Source organism: Molothrus ater, chromosome 21 (assembly GCF_012460135.2).
Source record: "Molothrus ater isolate BHLD 08-10-18 breed brown headed cowbird chromosome 21, BPBGC_Mater_1.1, whole genome shotgun sequence".
NCBI lineage: Eukaryota > Metazoa > Chordata > Aves > Passeriformes > Icteridae > Molothrus > Molothrus ater.
Window position 1 is genome coordinate 6,686,679 of NC_050498.2, and position 11,463 is coordinate 6,698,141.

General features: G+C 62.4%; 1 protein-coding gene across 1 annotated transcript in view; it reads right to left on the reverse strand.

Moving 5' to 3' along the window:
• Positions 1–10,040, reverse strand: part of RTN4RL1 (reticulon 4 receptor like 1) — a 29,674-nt gene extending 19,634 nt beyond the window's left edge. Inside the window, exon 1 of the mRNA XM_036394984.2 lies at positions 9,674–10,040. Coding sequence (XP_036250877.1) covers positions 9,674–9,686 — 13 coding nt within the window. The 5' untranslated portion in view covers positions 9,687–10,040. The remainder of the gene's footprint in view (positions 1–9,673) is intronic.
• Positions 10,041–11,463: the final 1,423 nt, after the last annotated feature.

Consider the following 11,463-nt stretch of genomic DNA (forward strand, 5'->3'; position numbering starts at 1 on the left):
CCCCCCCGCCACCACCAACCCATTAGCACAGTTCAGGGAAACCTAAAAAATTCAAAAGACACTGAAATATGCAGCATTTTTTGCTCTCCCTGGAAATGACGCGCTTCGCTTCCCAGATGCTCCCGAGCAGGACGTTGTAAATAAGAGGCTTTGTCACACAGAGGGTGTTGCCAGTGGGGCTGTGGGATGCTGCAGAGCCCAAACTGACACCCCAAAGCCTGTCCTGGGGACAGAGCCATGCTTGGGGCTTGGATAAACCTGCAGTGCCATCAATGCCCATCCTCACTAGCGCAGTGCAGCCATTAAAGGAGATTCCCCTCTCCATCCTTGGCCTCTGCCCTGGCTGCTCCCTGCCCCTTTTCCCCCAGGGCATCCCCTCAGTGCCTCCTCCCCTCGGCCGGGCGGGACGCGGTGCCGCAGGACCTGACGCAAACACCTGTCCTCAGCACTTCTGCTATCTGGGGCACAGCAGAGCAGCAGCGGCAAGGAATTAAAAAAAGAAAAAAAAAAAAAAAAAGAAGAAGGTCTATTTGCATAAACCTTCCAAAAAGAGGAGCTGGAGCCTGAGTCTGGAGAGCTGGAATATCAGTCAGGGACCACACTGGAGCTGGTAGGAAGTGCAATAAGTATTTGGGAAGCGTCACCAGGACCTGGGCACGTTCTGCCACCAGGTCCCTGCATATCCCCAAAGTGCTGCCCCGGGGCTTGACACCCCATCTAGGAGTGACATTGGGACACTTTTGTATTCAGGTCTTAAGAGGGCAGATTAATCGCCATGTGCTGGGTCTGTCATGAGCAGGGATATATATTCTTCTCAGAATTTACAAGTAGTTCTGTCTGAGAAATAAACAAGTGGAGATAAAAATGACATTGTCACCGTGCAGGCGTGATGGATGGGCAGGACAAGCCCTGGGATTGCCAGCAAGGTGCCACTGGCACAGGGAGTGCCAGCACCTGGGACAGCTGGGAGATGCCAAAGGGACTCCAGGACAGGCAGTGGGATGTACTCCACCAACCCCAGCCCGTTGTGTCTCTGTTCCAAAAGCCAGGAAAAGCGGGAACAGCCACCAAGGCCGTCCCCAAGTGAGGGAGATGCCTGGAGAAAGCAATGCTGGTGATGGGTGACCAGGATGCAGCCGTGGGAAGATGCCTGGAGCAAAGCAGTCTGTGACAGAGGGGGCTGCAGCCCCCAGGTCAGCTCCTTGTAAAAGCCTCTCGGGCTCTGTCTCAAGCCCCAAATCCTCCTCTGAAGTGTGTTTCCAAGGTCAGCAATGGGCAAAAGACAGAGCCAGGCTGGCAGCCACTGGATTCCCCAGGGATGTGAGAGAAGGATTGATGCAGTTTACACCAAGCCCCTTTCTCGTTTGGTTTCTCCTTCATCCTTCTCTGCTTCCCGAGGCTGCATTGCCTTGGCCTGGCTTGTCAGGGAGTGACAGAGCACATTGCCTGCTGGGGTCACTCCCGGGGGAGGGACAGCCATTGGCTCCCTCACGGTTTAAATCTGAATTCACACTGAAAGCACTGAAAAAGCTCTGCGTGGATCCTCTTCCCAGCCTTGGGCATCCTGAGGAGTCATGACTCGGCTCAGCCTGCCGGGATGGAGATCCCAAAACCATCTGGGGACATCCAGCTGCCCCCAAGGCGGGTGCCTGGCTCCAGGCTGGCACCCAGCAGCTGGTCCAGCAACTGCCTTCAGTCTATTAATAAAGCTGGAGCAGCTGGTAGAGCATCCACCGCCAGTCCTCAGGATTTATCCACACCGCTCTGCCTTATCAGCCATGCTTTTCACAAGCACTTAAATTCAGGAGGAAAAGGAAAAAGTGAAATCAGATAGAAATGCAGGTCTGTTTGCTGTTTTCTCCAATGAAATGGTTCTGGGTAAACAGCAGACGCCTTTGATGAAATCCCAGCAGGCTTAAACAATAAAGCTGGTTACAAACTCAATCTGGCGCAGATATCAGATCTGAAATTGTTTCAAAAAACATGTCAACATTTTCTAATGCTGCTGCAAAACTTCCTCGGCACTTTGCCACAAGCTGCATCTGTGACGCAGGACCTGCGCCGCTGTCCCAGCTCCTGCTCCCAGTGCTGCACTTCCCCTGCCCTGGCACCTCTGCAGCCCTCTGCCTGCTGGGAGGGACACCCTGAGCTGCAGGAGGATGCTCAGCAGCATCACCTGGGATGCAGGAGATGCACATTCCCAGCCCTGTGCTCGGGGCACGCTGGGTGTTGTTTTCCAGCTGTAAATGCAGTTCCCATCCCCAGGCACAGCCTGGCTGAGGGTTTGCAGTGCTGGAGGACTGGCAGTGCTGGGTGAGGGGCATCAGGCAGGGTGGGCATCCCTCTCACCACATCCCAAGGATGGAATTCAGCGCTGGGTTCATCCCAGGTGTTAGCAAGGACAACTGAGTTTTCCGTGGAAAAACAATTTGCAAAGCCTTGTGGTGGCGGAGGAGAAGAGCCTGGTGCCCCTCCTGGGTTCTGCCTCCTCTGTGCCACCTCTGCGTCCTGCTGGGACACCAGGGCAGGACGAGGCTGCATGGGGAAGCATAGGTCCAGCTGAGGGAATGCCTGGCTGGGGGCAAAGCTTGGTCCCTCTCCTGTGGGTGGTGGGCACAACAGGGACCATCCAGTGCAGGGCAGCTGGGTCAGGGTGACAGGAAATCTGGCAGCTCCACTGGTTTGGAGTGACAGGGACCATCCAAACTCAGAAAACACACAGAGCTAGAGTGCAATGAGGCAGGTCCTGCGCTGGCATTGCCAGGACCAGCCTGCCAGTTACCTGGCACTGGCACTTCCCAAACTCTGTCAGCACCTGGGGTCTCTGGAGGACAGCAGGGGATGCAGCTGAGGGGGGGAGAGCATGAGGAGAAGGAGGAGGATGAGGAGGAGGGGGAGAGACCTCATCCCACCACAAACAGACGCTGGTTAAAAAGCCAGCACCAGCTCTAAAGGAATTTGGGGTCTCCCAAAGGCTCCCACCTCCCTCCATAAGGGATCTGCTCCCTGAGTGTGGGGTAAGACACACTCATCCCATGTGGGATCCAGCCCTACACACACCCCGTCCCACACCCCAAGGAAGCCCCCAGCCCAGAGCTGATGCCTGCCACAGCTCATGTCCCGTGTGGCTGTGATGGAGCAGCAGAACCTTCATCCCTCCCACAACTGGGAATGACAAAGGGGACGCAGGAGAGGAAAAACGGGGCGCGAGGAAGAGGATGAGGAGGATGGGCAGCCCTGGGGGGGGTGCAGGGGGCCAAACCTGAGCCTTGGAGCAGCACAGGGGATGTGGCAGAGCTGACCCCTGTGCAGAGGTTGCCTCTGCCATCGATCCCTGTTGCACTCAGGCTCATTAGGGCCAGGGAGCTGCTGCGAGCGACTGCTGGAGGAGACAGACGGGGGGAGCGCTCGCTGTGGCTCCCTGGATCGTATTAAATATTTACTTTGTTTTGTTTTGTTTTTCCCAGCTTATATTGATCAGAGATGGAGTGGGGAGGGGGGTGGGGTGGGGGGAGCAAGGGGGTGCTGTTGGATGCCGGGAGGGAAAAGCAGAGGAAACGACTGAGCTGAGCTGGAAAACGGGGACAGAGCGTGCCAGGGCGTTCCCGAGGGATTCACCTGCTCTCCCAAGGGACACCCAGAGCTGTCACCCTACAGAGATGCTCCCCTCAGAGCCATTCATCCCCTTCAGGGTCGGGATCACCAGCACACGGGGGAGGGAGCAGTGGGGCAGCTTCCACTTCCCATCCCACACCAGCCCCGTCTCGAGGGATGCGGGATCGGGGGGATGCCCACGGCAAAAGCATCTCATAGCTCGGGGTATCCCCCCAGCCCGGGCCGGGAGGTGCCCCCCGCACCCAGGCTGGGCCCCGGGAGCGGCCGCGCAGTCGGCACTGTTTCTATTTCGAGAGGAGCTCTACTGGAAAAGGAACAAAAGCCGAGGGAAGCTATAAATAGCCTCCTCCTTCACACCAGCGCCTCCTCCGCCCCAGCATCCCGAGGAGGCCGGGGGGGGGGGGGGGGGCGGGGGTCCCGGAGCCTGGCCCGGGCTCAGCCCCACTGCCAAACCCCCTGCACGTCTTCGAGCCAACATCTCCATCTGAAAACCAGAGGGAATAATAAGCCGGGGAATATCTGCCGCCGAGGCAGAGCCGGCTCCGAGCAGCGCTGTGCCAAGTTACCCAGCGGCGGCTCTGCCCAGCCACAGCCCCGTTGTGCCCCGGGGGATTTGCCGCTGCCCAGCCGGGCTCTGCACCCATAAACACCCCGCGGACACGGATTCCACCACCTGGGGATGCTCCTCTTGTCCCTGGCCCTGTCTGCGGCTGGCAGGGAGCAGGAAGAGCCGAGGAGCTCGGGCAGACCTACTTTCAAGGCTTTAATCCTTTTTGCTTAAAGAATCTTTTTTTTTTCTCTCTCCCCTCTCTTTCTTTTTTTTTTTTCCCCTTTCTTTTCCTTTCCGCGCGGCAAAGATGGGGTCTGATCAGAGGAGAGACGCAGGGAGCTGACAAGCTGCGGCGTACGGAGAGAAAGGAGAAAGAAATACATATTTATTACCCTCAATTATTAAAAAATAGATAGCAGCAGATCTTAGGCCCTGGCAGAGGCACTGCAGAGTCGTTTGTCTGAGGACTATTTTGTTTTTTAAATTCCATTGAAATTATAATACGCCGGGCTTGTTAGCACAAACACCCCGGCACATCCCTGCCGAGGGGGGATCATCCCAGCCCCTCTGCTGGCTCGGGGGTGCCTCCCGCAGGGTGGCTGTATCCAGCACCCGACGGGATGCCGAATTTGCAGGCAGCGGGGAGGGAAGGAGGGAGGCTCAGGGAGGCAGGAGTGGATGCAGCCGGCAGCTTTTGTCCCCCTCTGCCTTCCCCCCGCGGGGATCAGAAGGGATCTGCCCGGTGCTACCAAACGCACACGGATACCCAGCTGGGTGAAGGTCTCACGGACAAGATCCTCACCCAGGTCACCTCGGGCCAAAACAAGCCCGGTGACATTCCCCGTGCCCAAGGACGGGCTTTGCGCCCCTCGGGTGGCACCCGCGGGGGTCCCGCGGTCACGGGGATGGGGTTTCCCCGAGCAAACCGATGCAAACGCTGGTGCAAATGCAGCTGGAAAGAAAAAAATAGAAAGCGGTTCCCAAGTGCGGCACACGGGGCTGGCGGAGCCGCTGGCACCTCCCCTCCGCTTGCAGGGCTGCTCCGTAAGGAGCCCTGCCGGAGCAGCAGCAGCCAAATTCCCTCCCCGGTAAACAGCGGCTGCATCCTCCCCGGGTGAGGATGGCGATGTCGGGACTTCGGGAGCACGTGGAGCACCTCTGACACCCTCCAGCTCCAGCACCGCTCCCTCCCCACACACCGGATCTGTTGGGATGTGCTGGACCTGCTGTGCCATCACCTGCCCAGGGCCAAATCCCCCTGGCCGTGAGAGGAACCAGCTTTTGGCACTGCGAGCCACCAGAGCGGTCACGGCTCTCCCGGCCCTGGCAGGAGCATCGCTAAAAGCTGCTCACCAAAGCTGGGCGGGCTCCAAGCTGCCGTGCCGGCTCCGAGCCGCTGTGCCAGCACCACCGGGAAGCAAGCAGCCAGCGGGCACATATGCTGTTCAAAAGGAAAAGGAGCTTTCTACACCAAATGGAGCTTTTTCCGCTTAATAACCCCCAATCCTAATCTGTGCAAAGAAGATTGCTCCCCGCATCTTCCCGTCCTGCATCTGCCGCTCGCCCTGCCCGCACTTAGCACCCCATCAGCACCTGCCCCTAGCAGGAAAAGCAGGAGAAAAACCGGCCCCGGGGAAAGCAGGCGATGCCCAGGAACGGGCTCATCTCCTCTGTTAGCAGCGAGCCCTCACCATTTGTCATCAGTAAAAATAATACTCCTAAAAGTGTCCCCCCTCTGATTGCCGGGCTGTGGGTTTCCATGGTGATGCTGCTCCGCAGGGATGGCACAGGGGGATCGGCGGGATTGGTGCTTCCTCCTTTTGGGAGATGGGACGTGGTGTTGACATCCGGAGCGAGGACAGCACCAGCCCTGCTGCTGGCACAGGATCCTGAGGCTGAGCCAGCTCTTTCCGCCTTGGGCTTGAGCAGCCTCACCCAAAATAGCAGGGGAAGAGCAGCCTTGCAGGAGAGGACAGGGATGCTCCTGTATCCCAGGGGTGTTCCTGAGGCCATGCCCTGCACCCTGTGCCAGCACAGGGATCCCCAGCTCCTCCTCTCTGACTCCCACCAGGATCCCCCTTGCTCCTGGCCTCATGGCTCTCCCTGCAGCCTCCCACTTGTTGCAGCTGCTCCTAAATCAGATTTCAGCCTCCTTTGGTGGGTTCTGAATGAGGGCAACACCTCACCCATCCCAACCTTCTGGGAACCAAACAACAGGCACCACTGCTGGGGTGTGGGTGCCTGTGCTGCTGCTGCTCCACCAAAGTGCTCTGCAAACATGATCTGCTCTTAATAACCCAAGTCTCTATTGATCGTGGCTGAACCCTGGAATTGCACTTGGCAAACAAAGCCCGAGTTTTTGGGCTGTTTGGGGGAGACTGGAGCAGCTCCCTGGGGTGGGGATGAGTGGCAGTGTCACCCAGGGGTGCCCCAATGGTGGGGCATAGTGGGACAGGGGTGTGGGGCTGAAGTGGCCGTGTCCTGGGTCACTCCTCTGCAAGGGGGGCTTTGCCTCTACATTCCCACAGGGGCACTGCCAGGAGCAGGGGACACCCCAGTGGGAGGCAGCCCTGGTCACACCTGGCCACCGCCACCACGTCCCTCCAGGCTCCCACACTTCCCTGCTGGGTTTTTGCCTTCAAACAAGATTTTGGCTCTTGCTGTCAAAACCCATCAGCAGTTTCCAGCAGCCCAAGCTCCTGCCTGGCCCCAAGGCAATGACATCCCACTCACGGCCTCATCCTGCACACCATGGAGCCCCCCTGCCCCTGCTGCTGGCCTGTGCCACTGGCTCCAGCACTGCCAGGTGCTTCAGGGAAAGATGGGTGTGAAATCACGCTGGAAAATGCATCTTTTTACATCTCCCCAGCTGGTTCACTGATGTTTTTAGGGCAGTGCTTCGAGGCCACCTGGAGTGTCACCCACAGCTTCCAGCACCCAGATGGGACTGCAGGACACTGAGTGTGGCATTTTAGGCAAAAGGTGGGAATAACATCCAGCCAAGCTTGGCCATGGCTCTGAGACCCTGCCAGGCTCCACCAGTGCAGGTCACTGAGCAGCCACAGCTCCTCCACATCCCGGCTCCAGGTCCAGGCAGGTCTCGTCTGCTGAGCCTTCCTCTCTCCCCCCAGCACCACCACAGGGACAGCCTGGGCCACATCCTGACCCCCCTCCCTTGCTTCACCGGGCACAGAGAGCTTGTGGCTTCCTATCAGCTCTTTATGAAATTAAACTTTTATAAGCAGAAAGGTTTCTGGGCTCTTGGCTCCCCGGCGCAAGAACCGCAGTCCAGCCTGCGCCTGCACCCTGCCCACTGACTGCTGCCCTGGCAGGGAGGGATGGAGGCTGGACACCCACTGATGGCATGAGCGATGGAGGGGACAGGGATGTGGCTGCCCATGACCTTGGTGTCATCCTTGACCTGGAAATCTCCTCCTCCTGCATCGCCAGTGTTGCACTCCTGCCTGCGGCTGCCTGCGGCCAGGGCTGTGACACCCTCACCCGGGATGGAGCTGCACCCCACGCTGTCACCCACTGTCACAGCACCAGTGACATCCCACCGCACAGAACCCACCCTGAATCCCACCAGTGACTCCACAGATGAAGCTCACGGGTGCAAGAGGCCCAAAATGCCCTCAGCAATAGCAGCACTCGCCCGGCCATGCTGCCACCATCCTGCTGCACACCGTGTGGCACCGGGTGTGAAGCTGTCCCCTCAGAGCTGCCTCCCTTGGAGGTGTCAACCACAGCACAGCTCCTGCTGCCTCAAGCCCTGCCATGGCCCCAGCCTCAAGCCTGGTCCCTGGCAGTGGGACGTGGAAGGCGGTGGCAGTGCCACCATCAGCCCGCGCTGCCACCCACCTTGCCACCATCCTTGACAAAATCAGCCACCTCAGAGCCCCACAGGGGGGTTTGGCCCCAGCCCAGTGCCCCAGCAGCAGCTGTCCCCTTGTCCCCTTGCTTCACATGTTGGATGTCCCCTCCACACCCTGCTTGGGGCAAATGCTGGGGACGGGGATGCCCTGCCCAGGGACACCTGGCCACGGTGAGGCAGGGAGGGGAGAACCTGTGGCAGGATGGAGGCCTCCTCTAACTGCCTGTTGAATTATTCAGGAACGGTATTAACTTATAAATGAGTGTGTTTGACTGATTTTGTGGTTGATGTACAGATAAATTCTAATGAAAGACAGCTACAAGATTTTAAATTATTAATTAGACTGCCACTTAACAAAGCCTATTTGGCACTCTATTTCCTTGCTTAACAAGACAAAAACTTTAAGAATAGGTTTTGCTTTAGCCCACAGGCTCTTCAATTTGCATTTTGTTTTTCTAGCTCCACAAATGAAAGCTGTAGATCTTGACCTTAACAGGCTACCCCTGGTGGGATCCGGCCGTGTCGGCAGCCTCGCCGCCTGCCTCCACCTCAGGCTCCCCGTTTCCCAGCCTGGATGGTGCTTTCCCTGCACCAGGGCTGGGAATCGAGGCTGGAAAGCAGGACAGCTCCAAAGGCTTGGGGTTTGTTCTCAAGTCATCAGCCGGGCTGGGTTAATACACCAAACAAAGCTGAGGCGGGAGCCAGAGAAAAGGAGCATCCGAGTGCGAGGCCACACAGCCGCAAGGTGACATTTCCCCCAGTGGGAAAAAGCCTCTCTGGGGTGGCAGCGGGGGCTCTGCCCTGCCCGGGGGTCTGCACCCCAATGCCAGGGGCTGCAGGCACAGCCTCGGCACCTTCTCCTCTGCCCGAGCCTCGTCGGAGAGAGGGGCATGTGCTGCCGGTGGCGAGGGCTGGGCCTGGGGCTGTGCGGCCGCCCCCTCCCCGGGGCATGGGACAGCACCGGGGCTCTAGCCGGGGTCCCCCCGCACGGCACCGCTGTCCCCAGCATCTCCCGGGACTGGCCCCGGTGCAGCGGGCCCGGGGCTCCTGCCCCCCCCGCCCCACCGTCCCGGACCCCCCGGGAGGGCCGGCAGCTCCCCTGGCCGTGATGTCACAAAGCTCCCCGATGATGTCCCAGGCGGTTGCCATGGAAATCGCGTGATGTCACAGCGGAGCGATTCTCCTCGGGGGGGGCCGAACGGGACGGCTCGCCCCAACTTCCCTGCCGAAGCCCCCGCGCTCCCCGGTGAGCCCCGTTTGCCGTTCCCTCGCCCTGAGGAACGAGCACCGACCCCCCCCCCCCCCCCCCCCGCGCCCGCCGCATGCCCGCTGCCTCCGGGACCCGCCGTAGCCCGGTGCCCGCGGGACCCGCCGCGTCCCCGGTCCTGCGGGACCCGCCGCCTGCCCTGCCTCCCTTCGCTCCTCCCGGTCTCCCGGCCTCCCCGCCGCGCTGCGCTCCCGCCGGTGCCGCTCCCCGGGGGGTGCCCGAGCCTCGGTGGCGGCGCCGGTAACGCGGTGGCGGCGGGGGGCGCCCGGCGGCGCGGCCCCAACTTCGGCGGGGAGACAAACTTCGGGGCCGGCCCCGCTGCCCCCGGTGCCCGCGGCACCCGGTGCCCTCCCGGTGCGCTGCTCACCTTGGCGGAGCATCTTGGAGCCGGGGCGGGCGCGGTCTCCCGGCGGCGGCGGCGGCGGCGGCGGCGCTCAGAGCCTCGGGCGCGGCGGCGGCGAGCGGTAGCGGCGGCGGCGGCTGCTGCTGCTGTTGTACCGGGAACGAGGAGCCGGAGCCCGGGCGAGCGGCCCCCGCGGGGGCATGGCGGGCCGAGCCGCAGCGGCACCGGGGAGCGCCGGCCCCGGAGCACCGGGGAGCGCCGGCCGCGCCTCTGCCCGCCGCGCGTCCCGCCGCCGGCTTTTAGGGGGGAGCCGCCCCCTCGGGGCTGGGGCCGCCGCCGCCCCCCACCCCCTCGGGCAAAGCCTATAAAGGGGTGCCCGGTGCCGGTGCCGCGCTGCCTGCAGCGGCGGGCAGGGCTGGGCAGGGCGGGGCGGGGCAGCGACGGGGCGGGCAGGGCTGGGCCGGGCTGGGCTGGGCTGGGCGAGCCCCCCCCGGGCCCCCCCTTCCGCCGCCGCCGCCGCCGCCTCTCCCGCCTCCCGTGGACAGTTCGTGAAAGTGCCGCTGCTCCCGTTCCCCGCGCCGCCGCCCTCCCTCCGCCCCGCCGGGGGGTACGGCCCAGCGCCGCCCCCCACGAAGCTCTGCGGTGCCCCCGGGACCGACTGTCACCCCCGGCACATTGTTGTCCCCTCTGCCGTCGCCGTCCGCACGGTGCCCCGTTATCGCACCGAGGCTCCGCCGCGCCGCCCCGCGCCTGCCGTGATCACGGCTGTCCCCGCTGTCCCGCCTGCCCAGCACCGTCCCTGCCGCTCCCCGGGGACTGTCCGTCCCCTCGGCCCCGTATCGTCCCCTCTGCCCTCCGTGTCGCCGTGTCCTGCCGAGATGTCCCCGTCCGGTCCGGGTCTCCGCTGTCCGCGCTGTCCCCGCCGCCCCGGCACGGTCCCAGCCGCTCCCCACCGCGCCCTCCGCCCCTTCTCGTCCCCTCCCCGCCGTCCCACCGGGGTCACCGAGGGCTCTGCTGTCCCCTCTGCCTCCCGGTCGCCGCTGTCCCCTTTGTGTCCCGATTCCTGCTGTCCCCGCACTCTCCGCCGCGGTCCCGACACCGCGGTGCCCCCGAGCTGTCCCCGCTGTCCCCGGACAGTCCCTCCCGCCTCCTCCCCCGTTATCGCCCCGGGAGCGCAGCTGTCCCCACCGCCCCGCCGGGATCGCCGCTTTCCTCGGGGGGGTCCCCGCTGCCTCCTCGGTCTTCTGTCGTCCCTGGAGGTCCCCGCTGACCCCGGACTGTCCCCGCTGCCTCTCGAGGGTCCCTCTTGCCTCTTTCCCTCTGTCCCACCGCGGCTCCCGTTATCCCCATTGCCCCAAGAGGGTCCCGTTATTCCACCGGGAGCACCGCTGTCCTCACTGCACCGTCGGGATCCCCGTTATCTCCAGGGTGTCCCCATTACCCTCGGGTCCCTCTTGCCCCAGTGCTTCGCAGGGGTGTGGGGGGGGGGACACACACGGACCCGTCACCGTGACACAACGCCCCCGGCGCCCGCGCCCCGTCCCCGTGTTAACGTTAGGACAGTTAACCCTGAAACTCTCAGCACCGCGAGGGATGCGGCGGCACCACGTCCCCGACGTGAAGGGCGGACAGCCCCGCCATCGCAGCGCTTGTCACATCCCACTGCACTCCCAGCGTCCCGCCGCGACCGTGGCGAGAGCGCTCGGTCCCCTCCTGTCCGCACCGCCCGTCCCGTCGGGGCCCGCCCGGTGCGCTCCTGAGCTCGATCTCTCGGCCGGCGACTGCTCCGGCCTTGCGCGGGGATCGCTTAGTGC